General features: G+C 46.4%; 1 protein-coding gene across 1 annotated transcript in view; it reads right to left on the reverse strand.

Moving 5' to 3' along the window:
- Positions 1-5,328: 5,328 nt before the first annotated feature.
- ACADVL (acyl-CoA dehydrogenase very long chain) overlaps positions 5,329-15,964 on the reverse strand; it is a 34,392-nt gene continuing 23,756 nt past the window's right edge. Inside the window, exons 15-20 of the mRNA XM_028701926.2 lie at positions 14,450-14,547; positions 12,560-12,632; positions 10,754-10,826; positions 8,971-9,043; positions 8,027-8,102; positions 5,329-7,331 (exon numbers count right to left, since the gene is read on the reverse strand). Coding sequence (XP_028557759.2) covers positions 7,194-7,331; positions 8,027-8,102; positions 8,971-9,043; positions 10,754-10,826; positions 12,560-12,632; positions 14,450-14,547 — 531 coding nt within the window. The 3' untranslated portion in view covers positions 5,329-7,193. The remainder of the gene's footprint in view (positions 7,332-8,026; positions 8,103-8,970; positions 9,044-10,753; positions 10,827-12,559; positions 12,633-14,449; positions 14,548-15,964) is intronic.

Raw genomic sequence — 15,964 nt, forward strand, 5'->3', positions numbered from 1 at the left:
ATTACAACCACTCATTTTATCGTACAAAACTTAAAGAACAGGTCTCAACTACTTGCTCTTGTCAGCCTCAGACTGAGGATGGGGAATTCACAATATAGAATACTACTACCTTGGCAACCAAACACACATCATAACATACATTCTAGGAGACAGTTGGATCAGTTGGAGTTAGATACAATTGAAAACACGCCCGCTGCATATCCCTTCCTCCAAAACAAGCTGGAAAAACCTCCCAACAACACTAAATAGGTTCACACTATCCATTTTTATTTTTTTATTTTTTTAAAGAGATATTTATTCAGGTTTTACAAAAAAAACATAGGTTTACAGAATAGAGAAAGTTAAAACAAAGATTAACAAACTAAAAAACACACATAGAAAAAAAGAAAAAAAGATACAAAATGCAAAAAAACAAATAGCTAAAAAGAATTTTTAAAAAATAAATAAATCCATTTTTCAATAACTTTAGGCTCATTTACTTATTTCCTTGACCTCCTCACACCTCCCCTTTTTGTATTCCCATTTACAAAAACATTTCAGCAAATCCTTACCCTCTTTCATTTATCTTTACTCTATATCTTAGCCTATTATAACTGTATATTTTCATCCATTATCAATCCGTATTTGCATATTCTTATTAATCTTGTAACCAATACCACTTATTTTCAATCCAACATCATTTTAACATTCATTAATTTTACAGTATTTCTGCAAGTAGTCTTTAAATTTCTTCCAATCTTCTTCCACCGACTCTTCTCCCTGGTCTCGGATTCTGCCAGTCATTTCTGCCAATTCCATATAGTCTATCACCTTCATCTGCCACTCCACACTATCCATTTTTAAGGCATGGAAAGAAAAAGTAGGCATATTGTCCCCAACCCCACTAATCTCCTTGGTTTATCACCCATTATTCCATCACATCACCCAGCCCAAAGGCTAAATCACCTAGCAGACATTTACAAGAATAATAAACTCTTATTGACACAGGAAATATAGGACAAACTAGGGGACACCCAAATACCCTGGGCAAATGCACCATCAACTACATATCTTGCGTGGCGGGGCCCCGGACCCCCCAGCTCCCTCCGAAATAAATACACCAACACAAGTATATTGGGGACTCCCGCTGCACTCCAAAGGCTTGCGGATAGCAGCCTGAAGCCCCCGGAGCGCAGCGCCAACTCCTGGGGCTTCAGGCAGCTATCAGCAAGCCTTGGAGCGCAGCAGGAGTTCCCGCTGCACTCCTAAGGCTTGCAGATAGCCGCCTGAAGCCTGGAGAGCGAGAGGGGTCGGTGCACACTGATCCCTCTTGCTCTCCAGACTTCGCTTCGCTGGAGAGGCGCTGCACAGTTTTCCTTCTCTGCGCAGCGCCCCTTCAGCCAAGCGGGAGGAGAAATGGAAGGGGCTCCGTTTCTCCTGCCGCTTTGCTGAAGGGGCGCTGAGCAGAGAGGGGGAGAATGTTTTTTTTCCCCTGTTCTCCCCCTCCTATGGTCGGGTGCGTCCTATAGAGTGAAAAATGCGGTAATTTCCTTAAGAATAGCTCAAAAATGTATTTTCCCCCCAGAGATTTTGCAAAAAAAGTTCAAGGACTTTGGTCAAAACTGGAAAAAAAAGCTCAACGAAAAGGATTTTCACTTTTTAAAATGCGGCAACCCTACAGAACTCTGAGGAGCGAAGGAAATGCTCTGCACCGTTTTCTGTAACCTTTCTTATAACATCCTGTTCACCAACTCTTGGGCTAAGAGATTTTTAGAGTTTGTTCTGGTAACAATGCTACAAACTAAGCTGTTAACTTCATGAGGAACAACCCACCAGCTACGTCCTTTCTCCAATGTTTTTAATATTGCTTTTTATTTTTAAAAATGTGTTGTTATTTCATTGCTTGTCACTAGGGCTCCTTGGAGAGGAAAAGCAGGACAGAAATAGATCAAACAACACAATTGCTCTCACACTCATGGTAGGACCAGCCTTCTCCACTGTCTGAGGATGTTTGGACTACAACTCCCATCAGCCCCAGCCAGCATGGGAGCTGTAGTCCAAAACATCTGGAGGGGACCAGCTTGGGGTATAAAGTCTGGTAAGACACACAACACATTATGTGCATATATGCCACTGCTAGTTAACTGCAAAATCACACAACATTTTCACCAGTCTTCATTACAGGCAAAACATTTCGTATCATCTCAAGCACAGGTGTTTTTAAACGGAACCAGTTTGCGCACATTCAGATGTTGCTTTCTGAGAGTCACCGCAGGCACAATCCACGAGGGAGGGCAGCGACTCCATCAGTCCTGCAAGGATTTCACCCAGTCCTTTTTTTCTAATAAAAAATCTTTAGGAGCACTCTCATTTTGACTCAAGAAAATCACCATTTTATAGTTCAAATCGGGGAAAATAAATACAGCAAATGGACAAAAGTACAAAATGTTTAGGGGTATGCATACCCCTGTGTCCCCCCAGAAAAAAGCAGTGATTTCACCTGCCCCCAGATCAGCTGTCTGAGCGAAGGTATCTGTTGTTGTGGCAGCCCTGCCCTCATGCCCCCCCCCCTTCTAATATATCAGCACCCACTGTTTTACCAGATTTCACTAGGGGTGGGGTGCGAAGGAATTCTTTAAGGAAGGATTTGCTCTTCAAGATGCCCAGAATCTGCATAGCCAGAACTACCGGTATCTGACCCCATTATAAGAACCAGGACTGCTGTCTGAGCTTGCTTTCCCCCTCCTCCCTCCCCAACTTTTTTGCCTTGTGTGTTGTGTCCTGCAGATTGCAAACTTGCAGGCAGGAAGTGCCTTTCTTCTGGTTTTGTACACTACTGTAGGAACCTTTTGGCGGAAGGTTTATAAATGCTCTACAGAAATATGGAAGTCTCAATTTCTCACGGCTTACCAAGGTCAAGGATGCACCACACACCTGGCAATAGCCACAAAGACACTGCAGCACGTGGACTTATTCTTGTTCATCCTGAGGCCCCTAAAGCTGTATCCAGTGTTGGAGACAGAGCACTGGGGGAACAAGGCTCCTTTAGCCTACTCCAGAGCAGTGGCCATTCTTAAAATTATAAATATGCTCCCTCCTAGTGCATTTAGGCCTATACAAATTATTAATTGGCTAGGGATGTAAGAAGCTGACTAGCAGCGACTCTCCATAGTTTCAGACATGGAATTTTTCCCTGCCCTACCTGGAGATGTTGCTGGGGATTGAATCTGGGATCTTCTGCATGCAAAGTTTTGAGTTAGCCCAGAGTCCTGGGACAAGTTTCTATTGTCATGGTTCAGCCTCAGGACATGCAAAGTAATAAAGAAGGGCATTTCTGCACATGTGCAGTTTGTGTTCCTTTGGTCTTGGTTAAGGGAAGCCTTACTGCCCTCAGCAAGAAGGTACGCAAGCCTCCCCCTTTAAAATAAATAGATTAGGGATAGGAAATAGGCATTTATTCATGCATATTCTGGAAATGCATTGCATCAGCCTGAAAGGAGGTCCCTTCCAAATCTACAATTCTATGAAATGTGGCTGCATTGCTTTGCTGCGTAACACACAGACACACTTCACCTGTTCTGTTCACAGTGTTCCCAAGTCAATTGGATCAGAGCCTCACTTCTGTCTGATCCTTGTTGGATCAGTCCAATAGATCCTGTTCCACCATCCTGTTCTCACAGCAGCCAACCAGATGCCTGGCGGGAAACCTGAGAGGATCCAAGCACAAGAGCTCTCTCCCCTCCTGAGGCTTCTTCCAGCAACTGCTGTTCAGAAGCCCCAGAAAATAAATTGACAATGTGGCCGGTGTAAGAATGCCTCTGTTCCTCATTCCATGTACAGTCTTGCACGGTGCACAACAGCACTACCCAAATTATGGATCCCTGCAACACAAACATACTCAAAACAAGGGCTCAGACATCCCAATGCACATGCACACACAGGGAAACGTAAGAAGCTGCTCTATACAGACTATTGGCCTATCTAACTCAGTATTGTCTACACTGACTGGCAGCGAATCGCCAGGGTTTCAGGCAGGGGAAGATCCCAGCCCTATCTGGGATGCTCTGCATGCACTACAGATACTCTACCACTGGGTTACGACCCCCTCCCAGAAGTGATACCATGCTCACGGGGCAAACACCTTTCCGCTGCAAACATCCCAGCAGACACAGACTCAACCCCTCGCCCACTCTTCAGTGAATTAACTGAGTGCAAGAGAATATAAAACTGTATCATGCAAAGTCCTTGGACCATGGAGATCAGTACTGCCTACAGACTCAGTGCCAGTGATTTCAAGCAGAAGCTTTCCCTAGCCCTAACTGGAGATGCCTGGGACGTTCTGTATGCAGAGCAGGAGCTCTACCACTGAGCATTTCCCAGTATATTTTTCTGTATGGCTTTTCAACTTGACACGTTGCCAAGGGAAACTTAATACGGTTATTCATAATTCATATCATAGGAATCACAGAGGTCTATCTAGCTCCATATTGTCCACACTGACTAGCAGAGGCTCCCCTGGATTTCAGCCCTAACTGGAAACACCATTTGGGACTGAACCTGGGACCTTCCGGCAATCCGGCATGCAAAGGGGATGCTCTACCACGGAGTAACTCTGCCACCAGCCTGCTCCATACCCCTTACGATAAGAGGCGGCTTAGGGTTGCTGTTTCAATCAACAAACCCGCGGTGCCAAAATGGGCAGCAGAATGACCAGCTCTCTCTCTCGCCCCAGACTAAGAGTGGTGAAATAGTGCGGCCACCCTGCATTAGCCGATCACCCTTGGGCAGGATTTCTCCCTGCACCTTTTAGCCTAAGAGGAAGTGTGTGCGTAACGGTGCACAAAACAGGAACTGGAAAACGGATTAAAGATTTATAGCCCTAGAATGGAGAAACCACCCTTCCCCTCAAGCCAGCACCCTGAATATGTTCCACGGGAGAGGGGCGCGTTCGCCAAAAGGAATAAAAACAAATGACAGGACGGCCGTCTTACCTTGCCTTTTCACTGGCATCTCGGAGGCAGTTTGTACATGTACAACCTTAATCTCCTAATCTCTCTCCCAAACAGCTGCCAGCTTAAAAGATTTGCAGGACAGATTGCAAACTCTACCCCCTCCCCAAGGGCATTCTGGGAGATGTAGTATTGGTCGGGCCCCTTTTGAAGCCTGCAGCTTGACACATCCCAGATCACAAAAAGTCGGGCGAAAGTTTCACGAAAGGCTTGAGATCCAGCAAAATACTCAGGCTTTGGAATTGTTTTCAAAAAGGGAGGTTGCTTTAAAAATGTCACGGCCGAGAGTTCCTTTTAGAAATGTTTGTAACGTGACAAGTTACATCAAGCATACACCAGCTCAGTTTCACATGTTTAATAACACTGTTCATAAAACACTTACAATCAGATGGCATCCATAAGTGGGAATGTTGACAACAATCTTTAGTACAGCAGATCCAAAAGGGGAAAAAGTTGCTTGGGATGGCCCACTCCCCCAACATTGCATTTCAACTGTGACAACTTCAAATTCCCTCCCCTTCAAATGACCTGGGCGACATCAAACTTAAATTCCAAGACTCTTACTTCCAACAAGTGCCAAACTCCAACCCAATTTTGGCTGAGAAAGAGAGGTAAGCAGTTAACGTGAGCGCTGGGAGGCCAAGATGTGTATGTTATACAACCAAAAATGCAAGACTTGGCATTTCGGATGGGATGAGGGCACTTCTGCTACTTATTTTACAATCCTTTCCCCCAATGGCTCAAATCCCTTTCACCCCAGGAACGTCACAGAAACTGCCCAGTTGGCAAGACGTGTTTTCCTCTGCCACTATAAACGTTCCCCGGCCCCCTTTTTCTGTAAAAAGCCTTGCAGACTGGGTACTAAAAACCCATGCTCTACTCTCCGATGTGCTGCCTTCCACTTTCTGTAATTTGCTGCGTGTGTGTCAGCGACTATTTTTAAATCAACGCTTGGAAGATTCAAGACGGATAAAAGGAAATTCTCCTTTAACCTAAGTTAAACTGCAGAGTTCGTTCCCACAAGGAGGTAGCGGGTGGCCACAAACTATGATGGCTTTACAGGGGACAAGACAAACTCCTGGAGGTAAAGGCTCTCAAACGGCTGCACAATGGTTTATAGCCACAATGGTTTATGTTCTATCTGCATGCACAGTTGGAGGCAGCTGCTGGGAGTCACAAAATGGGGCCAGCACTGCTGTTGCATTCAGGCCCTGCCTGCTGGGGCACCTGGGCTGGCCACCGTGAGAAAAGGACGTTGGACTAGATGGGCCATTGGCCTGATCCAGCAACCAGGCTCTTCTTATGCTCTAACTGCACCATCGGAGGCAGTATCCTTTCGAACACCAGTTGTTGGGAATCACAAGTGGCAAAAGCATGTTTGCATTCAGGTTCTGCTTCTGGGATTCCCACAGGGGAAACTGGTTGGCCGCTGTGAGAACAGAACGCTGGATTAGGTGGGCCAGATCCAGCCGCAGGGCTCTTCCGATGTCAACACGTGCATTACACTGGACAGCTTCTCTGAAAAATCTATCCCACTTCAGCAGCTCTCCAGATTTGTCGATGCAATTTAATAGGTTTTTTCCCCCGCAGAAAATACAGCAATCAGAGGCAGAGGGCTTTATACACGGCGCTGATTTATAGCTAAACTTTCCAACTCAAGTGGCTCGTGAATTCTGGGACGCCAATGAAATAGGCAAGCAGCTGGATTTAGGAGTCTGGTCCCCTTTTGCAATTCAGAGAATTCTGACCTCAGAATTTATGATAATTGCACTGGGGACGGGAGAAGAGTCTGAGCTAAGGTCACGGTGCGCATGCGTGGAGGGGAAGATTTGCCACTCTCTCAAAGGAAGCCAAATACAGAATTCAAATGAAAGCCTTTCCCCACTCCTTCAAAATTCTACCTAATACTTGAGCACAAGAATTGCTGAGATTCCTGCCTTGCAGGGGGTTGGACTGGATAACCTTCTGGGTCCCTTCCAACTCTACAATTCTGCGATCATACTCTAGTCTTCACGTACCCTGCCAAAACAAACAGGAGTCCATTAAGGCATTTATCAAGCAAAGAGGTATATTTCTCTTGGGAGGGGGAATGAGCTACGGACGGTTGACACCCTCCATTCTTAATCTGCAGGCTCTAATCGTTACATCTCTTAGGGTGGGGGCAAAGAGGGTGTAGGAGACAGCTCCAGGAACGGCTGGCACGTCTCAGATGCCCAGAGGGTTGTGGGAAACCACCCCTTCGTTCTCCACCAACGCTTTGGAGATGCCCCGGAGGTTCCTGAAGAAGTGGCGTGTGTTGTCGGAACGCAGGGAGGTCAGGTTCTGAGTGATGCGGTCGTAGGCCTGAGTGGGGGAAGAGCGAGAGATGGAGCATAAAAATGGTGGAAGTCTCAGCACACAGTGCCAAGTCTTCACTCTCTTTGATGCGCCACACACGCCTGTGCTTAAAGTAACAATTATTGTGCCTCAGGGTTTGTTTTTTTCTTCCTCCCTCCAAACTCCCTTTCCTTTTGTGCTATGACTTTTAGATTGTAATAACAACAACAACAACAATAATAATTTATTATTTATACCCCACCCATCTGGTTTCCCCAGCCACTCTGGGCAGCTCCCAACAGAATTAAAAGCACAATAAAACATCAAACATTAAAAACTTCCCTAAACAGGGCTGCCTTCAGATGTCTTCTAAAAGTCAGATAGTTGTTTATTTCCTTGACATCTGCTGGGAGGGCGTTCCACAGGGCGGGTGCCACTACTGAGAAGGCCCTCTGCCTGGTTCCCTGTAACCTCACTTCTCACAGGGAGGGAGCGAGACAGGCACTGCCTTATACTTACATTCATAAGCCACTCAAAGGGTCGTCCAAGAGTGGGATTTTTAAAAAATGCTTTAAATAAATGAGTAATACAATCACAGTCCCAAGAGTGAAGCACGCACCACTGATTTCTGGGCAGAGATCACTTAAAACAGGGAGCCACGTTTGGGTCTAAATAACACAACGGCTGTTCTCATGCAAAGCAAAAACAGGGGAGCTCCTTACCTCAATGCACCAGGTGTCGCAAAGCATCTTCTCATGCTGGGCTGTGGGTTCTCCACGCTCCAGGGACCGGGATGCCCTACCAGGGAAAGACAGAAAAGGCATGAGAATTTGTTTTGGGGAGGGGAGAAAACTGACCCCAGAGCTCTTCAGAAAGGAGCTTTCTTGAAGGCTGAGTGATGGGAAGTTTCGCTTCTGCACATGACTCTGGCAAACCGTTCTAAGCTAGAATGTTCAGCTCACATTGAGTTCATGAAACATCGTATCCTGACCTGTTCCTAATGCATGGTTGACCACATCTACGGAACACAATAGTTATGCCCTGTTAAGTTTTGCTATATCAATCACTAGTTATAGTTTAATAAGGAGGTTTTCATGCCTGTCCAATTCTGTGTTCCCTTTCCCAACCTTTAATCTATTGATGATTAATGTCTGCATGCAACCCTTGCATTGTATTTGTGTTAACCAATCAGCAACAAGCACATATGTGGCAATGCTGTAATATTCAATAAAAGGGACTCGCCGAGACATGCTCGGTAGATGCCTCCCATATGACACTTGCCACTCGTCTGTCGTTTATTTCAACCCAACAGCTGAGATTCCTGCATTGCAGGCGGTTGGACTAGATGACCCTTGGGTCCCTTCCAACTCTACCATTCTAAGATTCTAGGACATGGCCTGCCAATGGGATCTGGGGTGGGGGACTTATCCTCGGGGCAATCAGAAGAGGGGAAGGGTCATAGCTCAGTGGGAGAGCCTATCAGACTGCATTCAAAAGATTCCAGGTTCAATCCCTCATGGCATTGCCAGCGAGGGCTGGTAGAGACTTCCCACCAGAAACCCGGGAAAGCTGCCGTTTCCAAGTCAAGGCGGACAATACAAATGAATCAGTGGGTGTGACTCAGTACGTACGGCAACTTCCTATGTTCCTGGAAAATAGGCCTTACCTGGAGAGCACCACAACCATGCCGTACAAATCAATTGCACTGTCAGCGATGCGTTTCAACACAAATTGTTCATCTGGGATTTGTGGGAAGGGGGGAGAAGAGGAGAGAGAGAGAAAACAGATACCAGCAGTTATACCAGGAAGCCAAAGAGGGATGGATGGAGAAAAGCACAGCAAAAAAACAACAACCAAGAGATCCAAGTTCCCAGGATCCTGTTCCCAATATTGGGCAGCTGGATTCTCTTAAGAAGCCACCTCATTCCTGCTTCTCCTGCAAGGAGTCCGTGAAACTAACAGCTCCTCTCCAGTTGCTTACCCTCAATATTTGATAAAAATGCTACTGAATACCAGTTTCTGGAAACCTCAGGAGGGGAGAGAGGGCTCTTGTGCTCAGATCTTGCTTGCAGACATCCAAAAAACATCTGGTTGGAAGTCTGCAGGCAGGACCTGGGTGCATCTGGGTGACCACTGTGAAAACAGGATGCTGGCCAAAGTGGGCCTTGGGATCTGATCCAGCCGCTGGGCTCTCATTATGCTCCAGCCCCCCCTGCCCCCCTGCAAGTGTAGCTAAAGAATCTGGGATTGTTCATCTCTTTTGTGCTTTAATTTAATGGGATGAAAAATGGCCTTGATTACAGATTTATAAAGGTAAAGGGACCCCTGACCATTAGGTCCAGTCGTGGCCGACTCTGGGGTTGCGGCACTCATCTCACTTTATTGGCCGAGGAAGCCGGCCTACAGCTTCCAGGTCATGTGCCCAACATGACTAAGCCGCTTCTGGCGAACCAGAGCAGCGCACGGAAACGCCGTTTACCTTCCTGCTGGAGAGGTACCTATTTATCTACTTGCACTATGACGTGCTTTCAAACTGCTAGGTTGGCAGGAGCAGGGACCGAGCAACGGGAGCTCACCCCATCACGGGGATTTGAACTGCCGACCTTCTAATCGGCAAGTCCTAGGCTCTGTGGTTTAACACACAGTGCCACCCGCGTCTGGCACACAAATTATTTGCAGGGATTGGGGGGGGATATATTCTTAGGGGAAACTCCTTAAAATTACTACACAGGAGGTATTGCACTCCTCTGTAAATTCTGTAAATGTAAAAAATGTTTTCTTCTGTATCATCTTATTGTTGGAGGGGTTGCAATAGACTTGGCAAACTTTCCATTTGTGGTGGAAACTTCAGTTGGTGCAAGATTTTTGGAATAAAATTTTGACCGAAATGATAAATATCACCAAAGAAACTATATTGCATGTTGTCCAAAATTAACATTACTGAATATTTTTAAAGAGACCAATGCAAATATATTGTAAAAAGAACTGATCTTGGCAGCACGAATAGTAATTGCAACTCAATGGAAAACTGCCCCAAATCTTACACTGGAAACTTGGCACTACTCATTCACAGCTATTATAAAGAAAATTATGCATAATTTTGAGATTTTGACAAGGACTAGAACCTCCAGACCCCTTTTATATGGTTTGCCATCTCTTTATGACATATACAGCGGAACCACCATTTCCAAGGCAATCTGGAACTCTGCTTGATGAACTGATAAAAGTTGGTAGTCTTCACTTGGACTCTGTTATCTTAACTCATGTGCAACTGCATTCATTGTACGTGCCTATTTTACAGTTTTGCTTTTCCACCTTTTCATCTTTGCCCTGTTGTCATCATTGTTCTCTCTGGTTCACATACATTATAAAATGAAGTAATCATTTGAAAAAACTAACCGAAAGAGCACGGATGGTGCCATTTTGGCTATTAAAAGACACACACTCACCAATAATCTTTTTGCCGTGTTTCAGAATCTTCTCTTCTACAACAGCACCAAAAAGATCGATCGCCCGTACTGCCTAAAAAGAAGGAAGAGGTAGAGAATATGGCAGCCAAAAGCCATACAGAGGAGGCGACTAAGAGTCTTCCTCTCTATATCAGACAGGCCCGCCCCCTCACAATTCCAAACACATTTCCCATCATCACATGCTTGGGATGCAGAAGGTCCCAGGTTCAGACCCCAAGTCACCCCCTCCAGGTTGGGCTGGGAATGTCCGCTCCCCCATGCAAAACCCGGGAGAGCCACTGCTGCCAGTTCGTGTAAGCTGTACTGAGCTAGATGGGCCCCAATGGTCTGCCTCGGTGTAAAAGCAGACATTAAAAACAAGATGCTGTAATAAAATTGTCAAAACATCGATAAAATCCACAGGGTTTTGTTTTTTTAAATAAGAATACATGTCTGAATATGACTCTCTAGAGTTTAGTGCTTGGTTTATTTAGCAAGATTTATATACTAGTGGCCAAAATTGTGGGAACCTTTTGGAAAAAGTCCTGGGACGCAGGTGGCGCTGTGGGTTAAACCACTGAGCCTAGGACTTGCCAATCAGAAGGTCGGTGGTTCGAATCCCCGTGACGGGGTGAGCTCCCATTGCTCAGTCCCTGCTCCTGCCAACCTAGCAGTTCGAAAGCACGTCAAAGTGCAAGTAGATAAATAGGTACCGCTCCAGCGGGAAGGTAAACAGCGTTTCTGTGCGCTGCTCTAGTTCGCCAGAAGTGGCTTAGTCATGCTGGCCACATGACCCGGAAGCTGTGCGCTGGCTCCCTCGGCCAGTAAAGCGAGATGAGCGCCGCAACCCCAGAGTCGGCCACGACTGGACCTAATGGTCAGGGATCCCTTTACCTTTACCTTTGGAAAAAGTGTGTTTCCGAGGTTTGATGGCTCATAACACCACTTTAAAAAAAAACAAAAAACCATAAAATTCTATATCAATGGAAGGATAATTTAATGAAGAATGTAATGCAACAAAGTTCAATTATCTGTATTCTATCAAAAGTTATAGCCAAATAACCAGAAAAGGAAGCACAACTTGTTTAGGCTGATATGCAGTAGCTTCCTTTCATCTGAATGTAGCCAATGAACTTGAGTGTTTAGAGAGCCAATCAGGTGTTATGAACCATCAAACCTTGGAAACAAACTTTTTCCAGAAGGCTTCCACAATTCTGGCCGCTACTGTATACTGCTGGGGGGGGGGGAATCTCTATGCAGTTTATAAAGTACAGTATTCATCAAAATTAGTTGCATAAGGAAGGCAAAAAGAGAAAGAGAGAGAGAGGTAAATTTGCATTTTGTTACATTGGTTTTGCCAATGTTGCTTCAGAACCTGTTTCAACATGCTTGCAACTTGCTCTCTAGTATTCATCCTCAAAAATCAATGTAATCCTTTGCCCCACCCAAAAAGCCCCATGTCATTTGGAAAGTGGAATGCAAATCTGTGCAATAAAAATTACAAAATAAATCCTGCTTGGCTCTCCAAAAGGCAAGTGGAGAGCTAGTGTGGCGTAGAGGTTTAGAGTGCCGGGCTAGGACCTGGGTAAGATCAGGGTTCGAATCCCTGCTCAGCCGCGAACCTCACAGGGTGACCTTAGGGGCCCAAGTCACTGCCCCTCTTGGCCTAACCTACCTCACAGGGTTGCTGTGGGGTTCAAAATGAGGAGGAGGAGAACCACCCAGAGCGAACCGGAAGAGGAAAAGTTGGGATAACGATGCAGAGGATCCAAAAAGATCAGCTGGGTTTGACACGCCACCACTTACCCGCTCACCGCTGGAGTCCAGACTTGGGTGCACTACGGACTTCAAGGTTATCCCCGTTCCTAAACCGGCTTTCCTGGAAGGGGCAAGAGGAAGACAAAGAGGGCATGATTCTTAGGGCAAGAGAAGGTATAGAAAAAAGGAGAGCCCTTAAAATAAAATGCTTTCAAAACGGTGCCTATCAGGAGGGGAAGGATGAACAGAGACACACAATGAGAGGATGAGTCAAACCAGGACTCCAGACAGGCTTACAAAAATCATGAATGATGTGGAAAGACGGACAGAGAGAGAGAAATGGTTCTCTTTCCCCCATCTACTGAAAACTCAAGGTTGGTTCGGCAGAAGGTAGCCGGCGTTTATAAGGACGACAAAAGGGCGGTTGGAGTTTTATTTGTTTCGGTCATGCAACACGTGACTAACTTATGGAACTCACTGCCACAAGGCGGAAGGGGCAGCTGCCACCTGTCCAGATTGCTTTGAGAGAAAATGAAGAAAAAAGAGAGGATTAAAACAGATTCATTGGATGAGGAAGAAGAGAAGGAGGCCCTCTTTGTGATGAAAGCTGAATGCGGGGCTTCCATATTCAGAGGCAACGTAACTTTAGATAGCCAGGGCCTGAAGAATCATGGAGTTGGAAGGTCCCAAGGAATCATCTAGTTTAACCCCCTGAAAAGCAGGAATCACAGCTAAATGGGGGGGAGGAACCATTTTATGGCCACATCTCCTCATACGCATCCTCCGGGGTGGCAGGGGGAGAGAGAGATAAATGGTCAAATTAGGTCACATTACTTCGTTTCATTTACTTAAACAGCCCTGGTCAGGTCTGCTAAAAATCCCATTTGTTATATAAATTGGGGGCAAGGCATTGCCATGGAAACGGGATAGCAGGAGAAAGGTGATAGCCAGTCTGACAAAAGGGGGCGGGCAGGCCTTTCTTCCCCACTGTCCCCTGGCTGGAGGGGATGTCACTCGAGGTGTCTGCATGTGTGAAAGAGAACAACTGACTTGACAGCTTTTGCAGTCAGAGAGAGGGGGGGGGGAGCTAACAGCATTTGGGGGGGGGGCTGGTCACGTCCCCCAGAATCTGGTGGGAAGGCATCAAACTTAGACACCTTAGTTAAGAGTTGCAGCTTCTCTGCCTATTCTCCCCTGGATACAGTTGTAATTAAAACTGTATGCCACAAAGAATCTGCAGCTATTGTTGTCGTTTATTTAATAAAATTTACAGTGGTACCTCGGGTTAAGTACTTAATTCGTTCCGGAGGTCCGTTCTTAACCTGAAACTGTTCTTAACCTGAAGCACCACTTTAGCTAATGGGGCCTCCCGCTGCTGGGATGGGGATATGAACAACTATCGGATGGCTTTAATTCTGTCATATGCCCACCCCTATCCCATAGCTGTCAAGCATCCCTTATTTGGCGGGACAGTCCCTTATCCCAGTGCCATGTCCCGCTGCTGTCCCTTATTGATGATGTCCCTTAAATTTCCCAGGTTTCAAAGGAAGCAGCTCCTCTCCCTCCCTCCCTCCCTCCCTGCCGGCCAGGAGGGAGGCTCCAACTGTGTTGCTTGGCTGCGTTGCTCACCCAATAAGGAGTCTGAGAACGACTGGGGGGTGGAGCTTGCATGCCTTGTGCCAATCAAATCGGCCGCCTTGCCTGGGGACTCGCCTTTGCTCAGCGCTTCCCAGCGGAGTGGGGACGGTGGTTTTCCTTGCTGCATCCCCTTTGCCGGGTTGCTGCGCTGTGGGAACCACTGCTTGAGGCTTCAGTTTGGCTGCTGGTTAACTAAAATCCCTTATTTTGGCTGCTGATCCCTTATTTTCGAGGCTGCTGGCCCCTTCTTTTCAAATCTGTAAGTTGACAGCTATGCCCTATCCCTTGGGAGATCCGTACCTGCGGACTCGCTTCCCAACCTCGCTGACGATGAGCCCAGCGTTTCCAAGAGGATTCTTGATGGCGCGCTGCAACCCTCGGAGCTCGTTCCCGGCGTTCTGGGGTAGGGACAGAGGAGAGGAGAGGTCAGCAAGAGGGAGTGATTATAGTGAAAAGTCAGGTGGGTTCTGAATTGAAGAAAATGTTCCAACTAACATTTGTAAAAAAAGCCTGAAGCATTTCTGTTAGGGATTGTAGGAAAAGACCTGCCAAAAGACCTTTTTTCTCAGGGGGGGGGGGAAGGGAAAAATGGGGGGTGTCGCTAGGTTGCGATGCTAAGCAAACTTGTTTGGAAACAAAGGTAACTGCAGTAAGCGGACGTTTACTGTATTCTGTTGCGTGTTGGGGTCAAGATGGACGCGTGTTTGTAGGAAGAGGCAACCATTTGAAAAAGCATAAGACAGCCCTTAGCCCACTTGCAAGCGAGTAAGTCCTACTCAGCTCAGTGGGACTTAATTCTGAGTTAACCCGTATTTTGAATAAACCTCAATAAGCAATAGTCTGTTAATGCGCGCGCTCTCTCTCTGAGTGTATAGTATGTGTGTACATCTATATATGTATACGTGAAATGTTTATTTCTTATATTATTCTATTTTATCTTTAAGCCACTTTGAGTTCCTGTCTGGAGAAAAGGTGGAATGATGATGATAATAATAATAATAATATATATATACATATATATATATATATACATATACACACACAGAGAGATTAATGCCTCCCCCTCCTCCCTATAATGTGAGTGTATTAATTTATTATACTAATATACCACACATACATACATACATACATTCTATCCTACTCAAGGAATGAGTTTTTAAAAAAGGAGGATTTCCTTCAGCCCCTTGACCAGCAACCCTCCGCAGAACTGTGAGTCCCACTGAGTTCGGACTGTTTCCCAGTAAGCCTGGGTATGATGGGTCTGTGATTTCCACCGACATCAAGTGGGGCTCTCTAGTCCAAGGAATGGTGTCAGGAGCGCCTGGGGTTGCGCTTGTGATCCAAATCCGCTCTACTGAGAATTAAGCATCCATCGAATCGCGGTCTTAACGGCAAGGACCGAGCCTAAACTGCTCTGTGGATCGCTTGACTAACTAAGCTGGACTATGCAGCTCCACTTCCACTGACATTGCTTTACTGAACCAGAGAAAATGGCCGGAATGGGATTGATTCACCCGAGTTGTTTCAGGATCTTCACGTTCCTAGAAGTTGCGTGACTTTCCCCCCTGAGTTTTTCGAGGAGAAAAGGACAAGGGGGCTTTATGGGACGCTGGCGCGCCACAAGCCGGTCCTCTCGCCTCTCCGCCAGGACTCTCGTCCCTCCTCTGCCCGCCGGAGCATCAGAAGCCGAAGGGGCTGCGGCTGCTGGTCCATCCGGAACACGGCGGCAGCCCGCTCGGAAGGCTGAGCCACCTGCGAGACTCAGCCGAACTGAACGCTCTTTGCGCGGCTCATGGTTTCGAGGGGAGATAAAGT

The sequence above is a fragment of the Podarcis muralis genome, chromosome 13 (assembly GCF_964188315.1).
Source record: "Podarcis muralis chromosome 13, rPodMur119.hap1.1, whole genome shotgun sequence".
NCBI lineage: Eukaryota > Metazoa > Chordata > Lepidosauria > Squamata > Lacertidae > Podarcis > Podarcis muralis.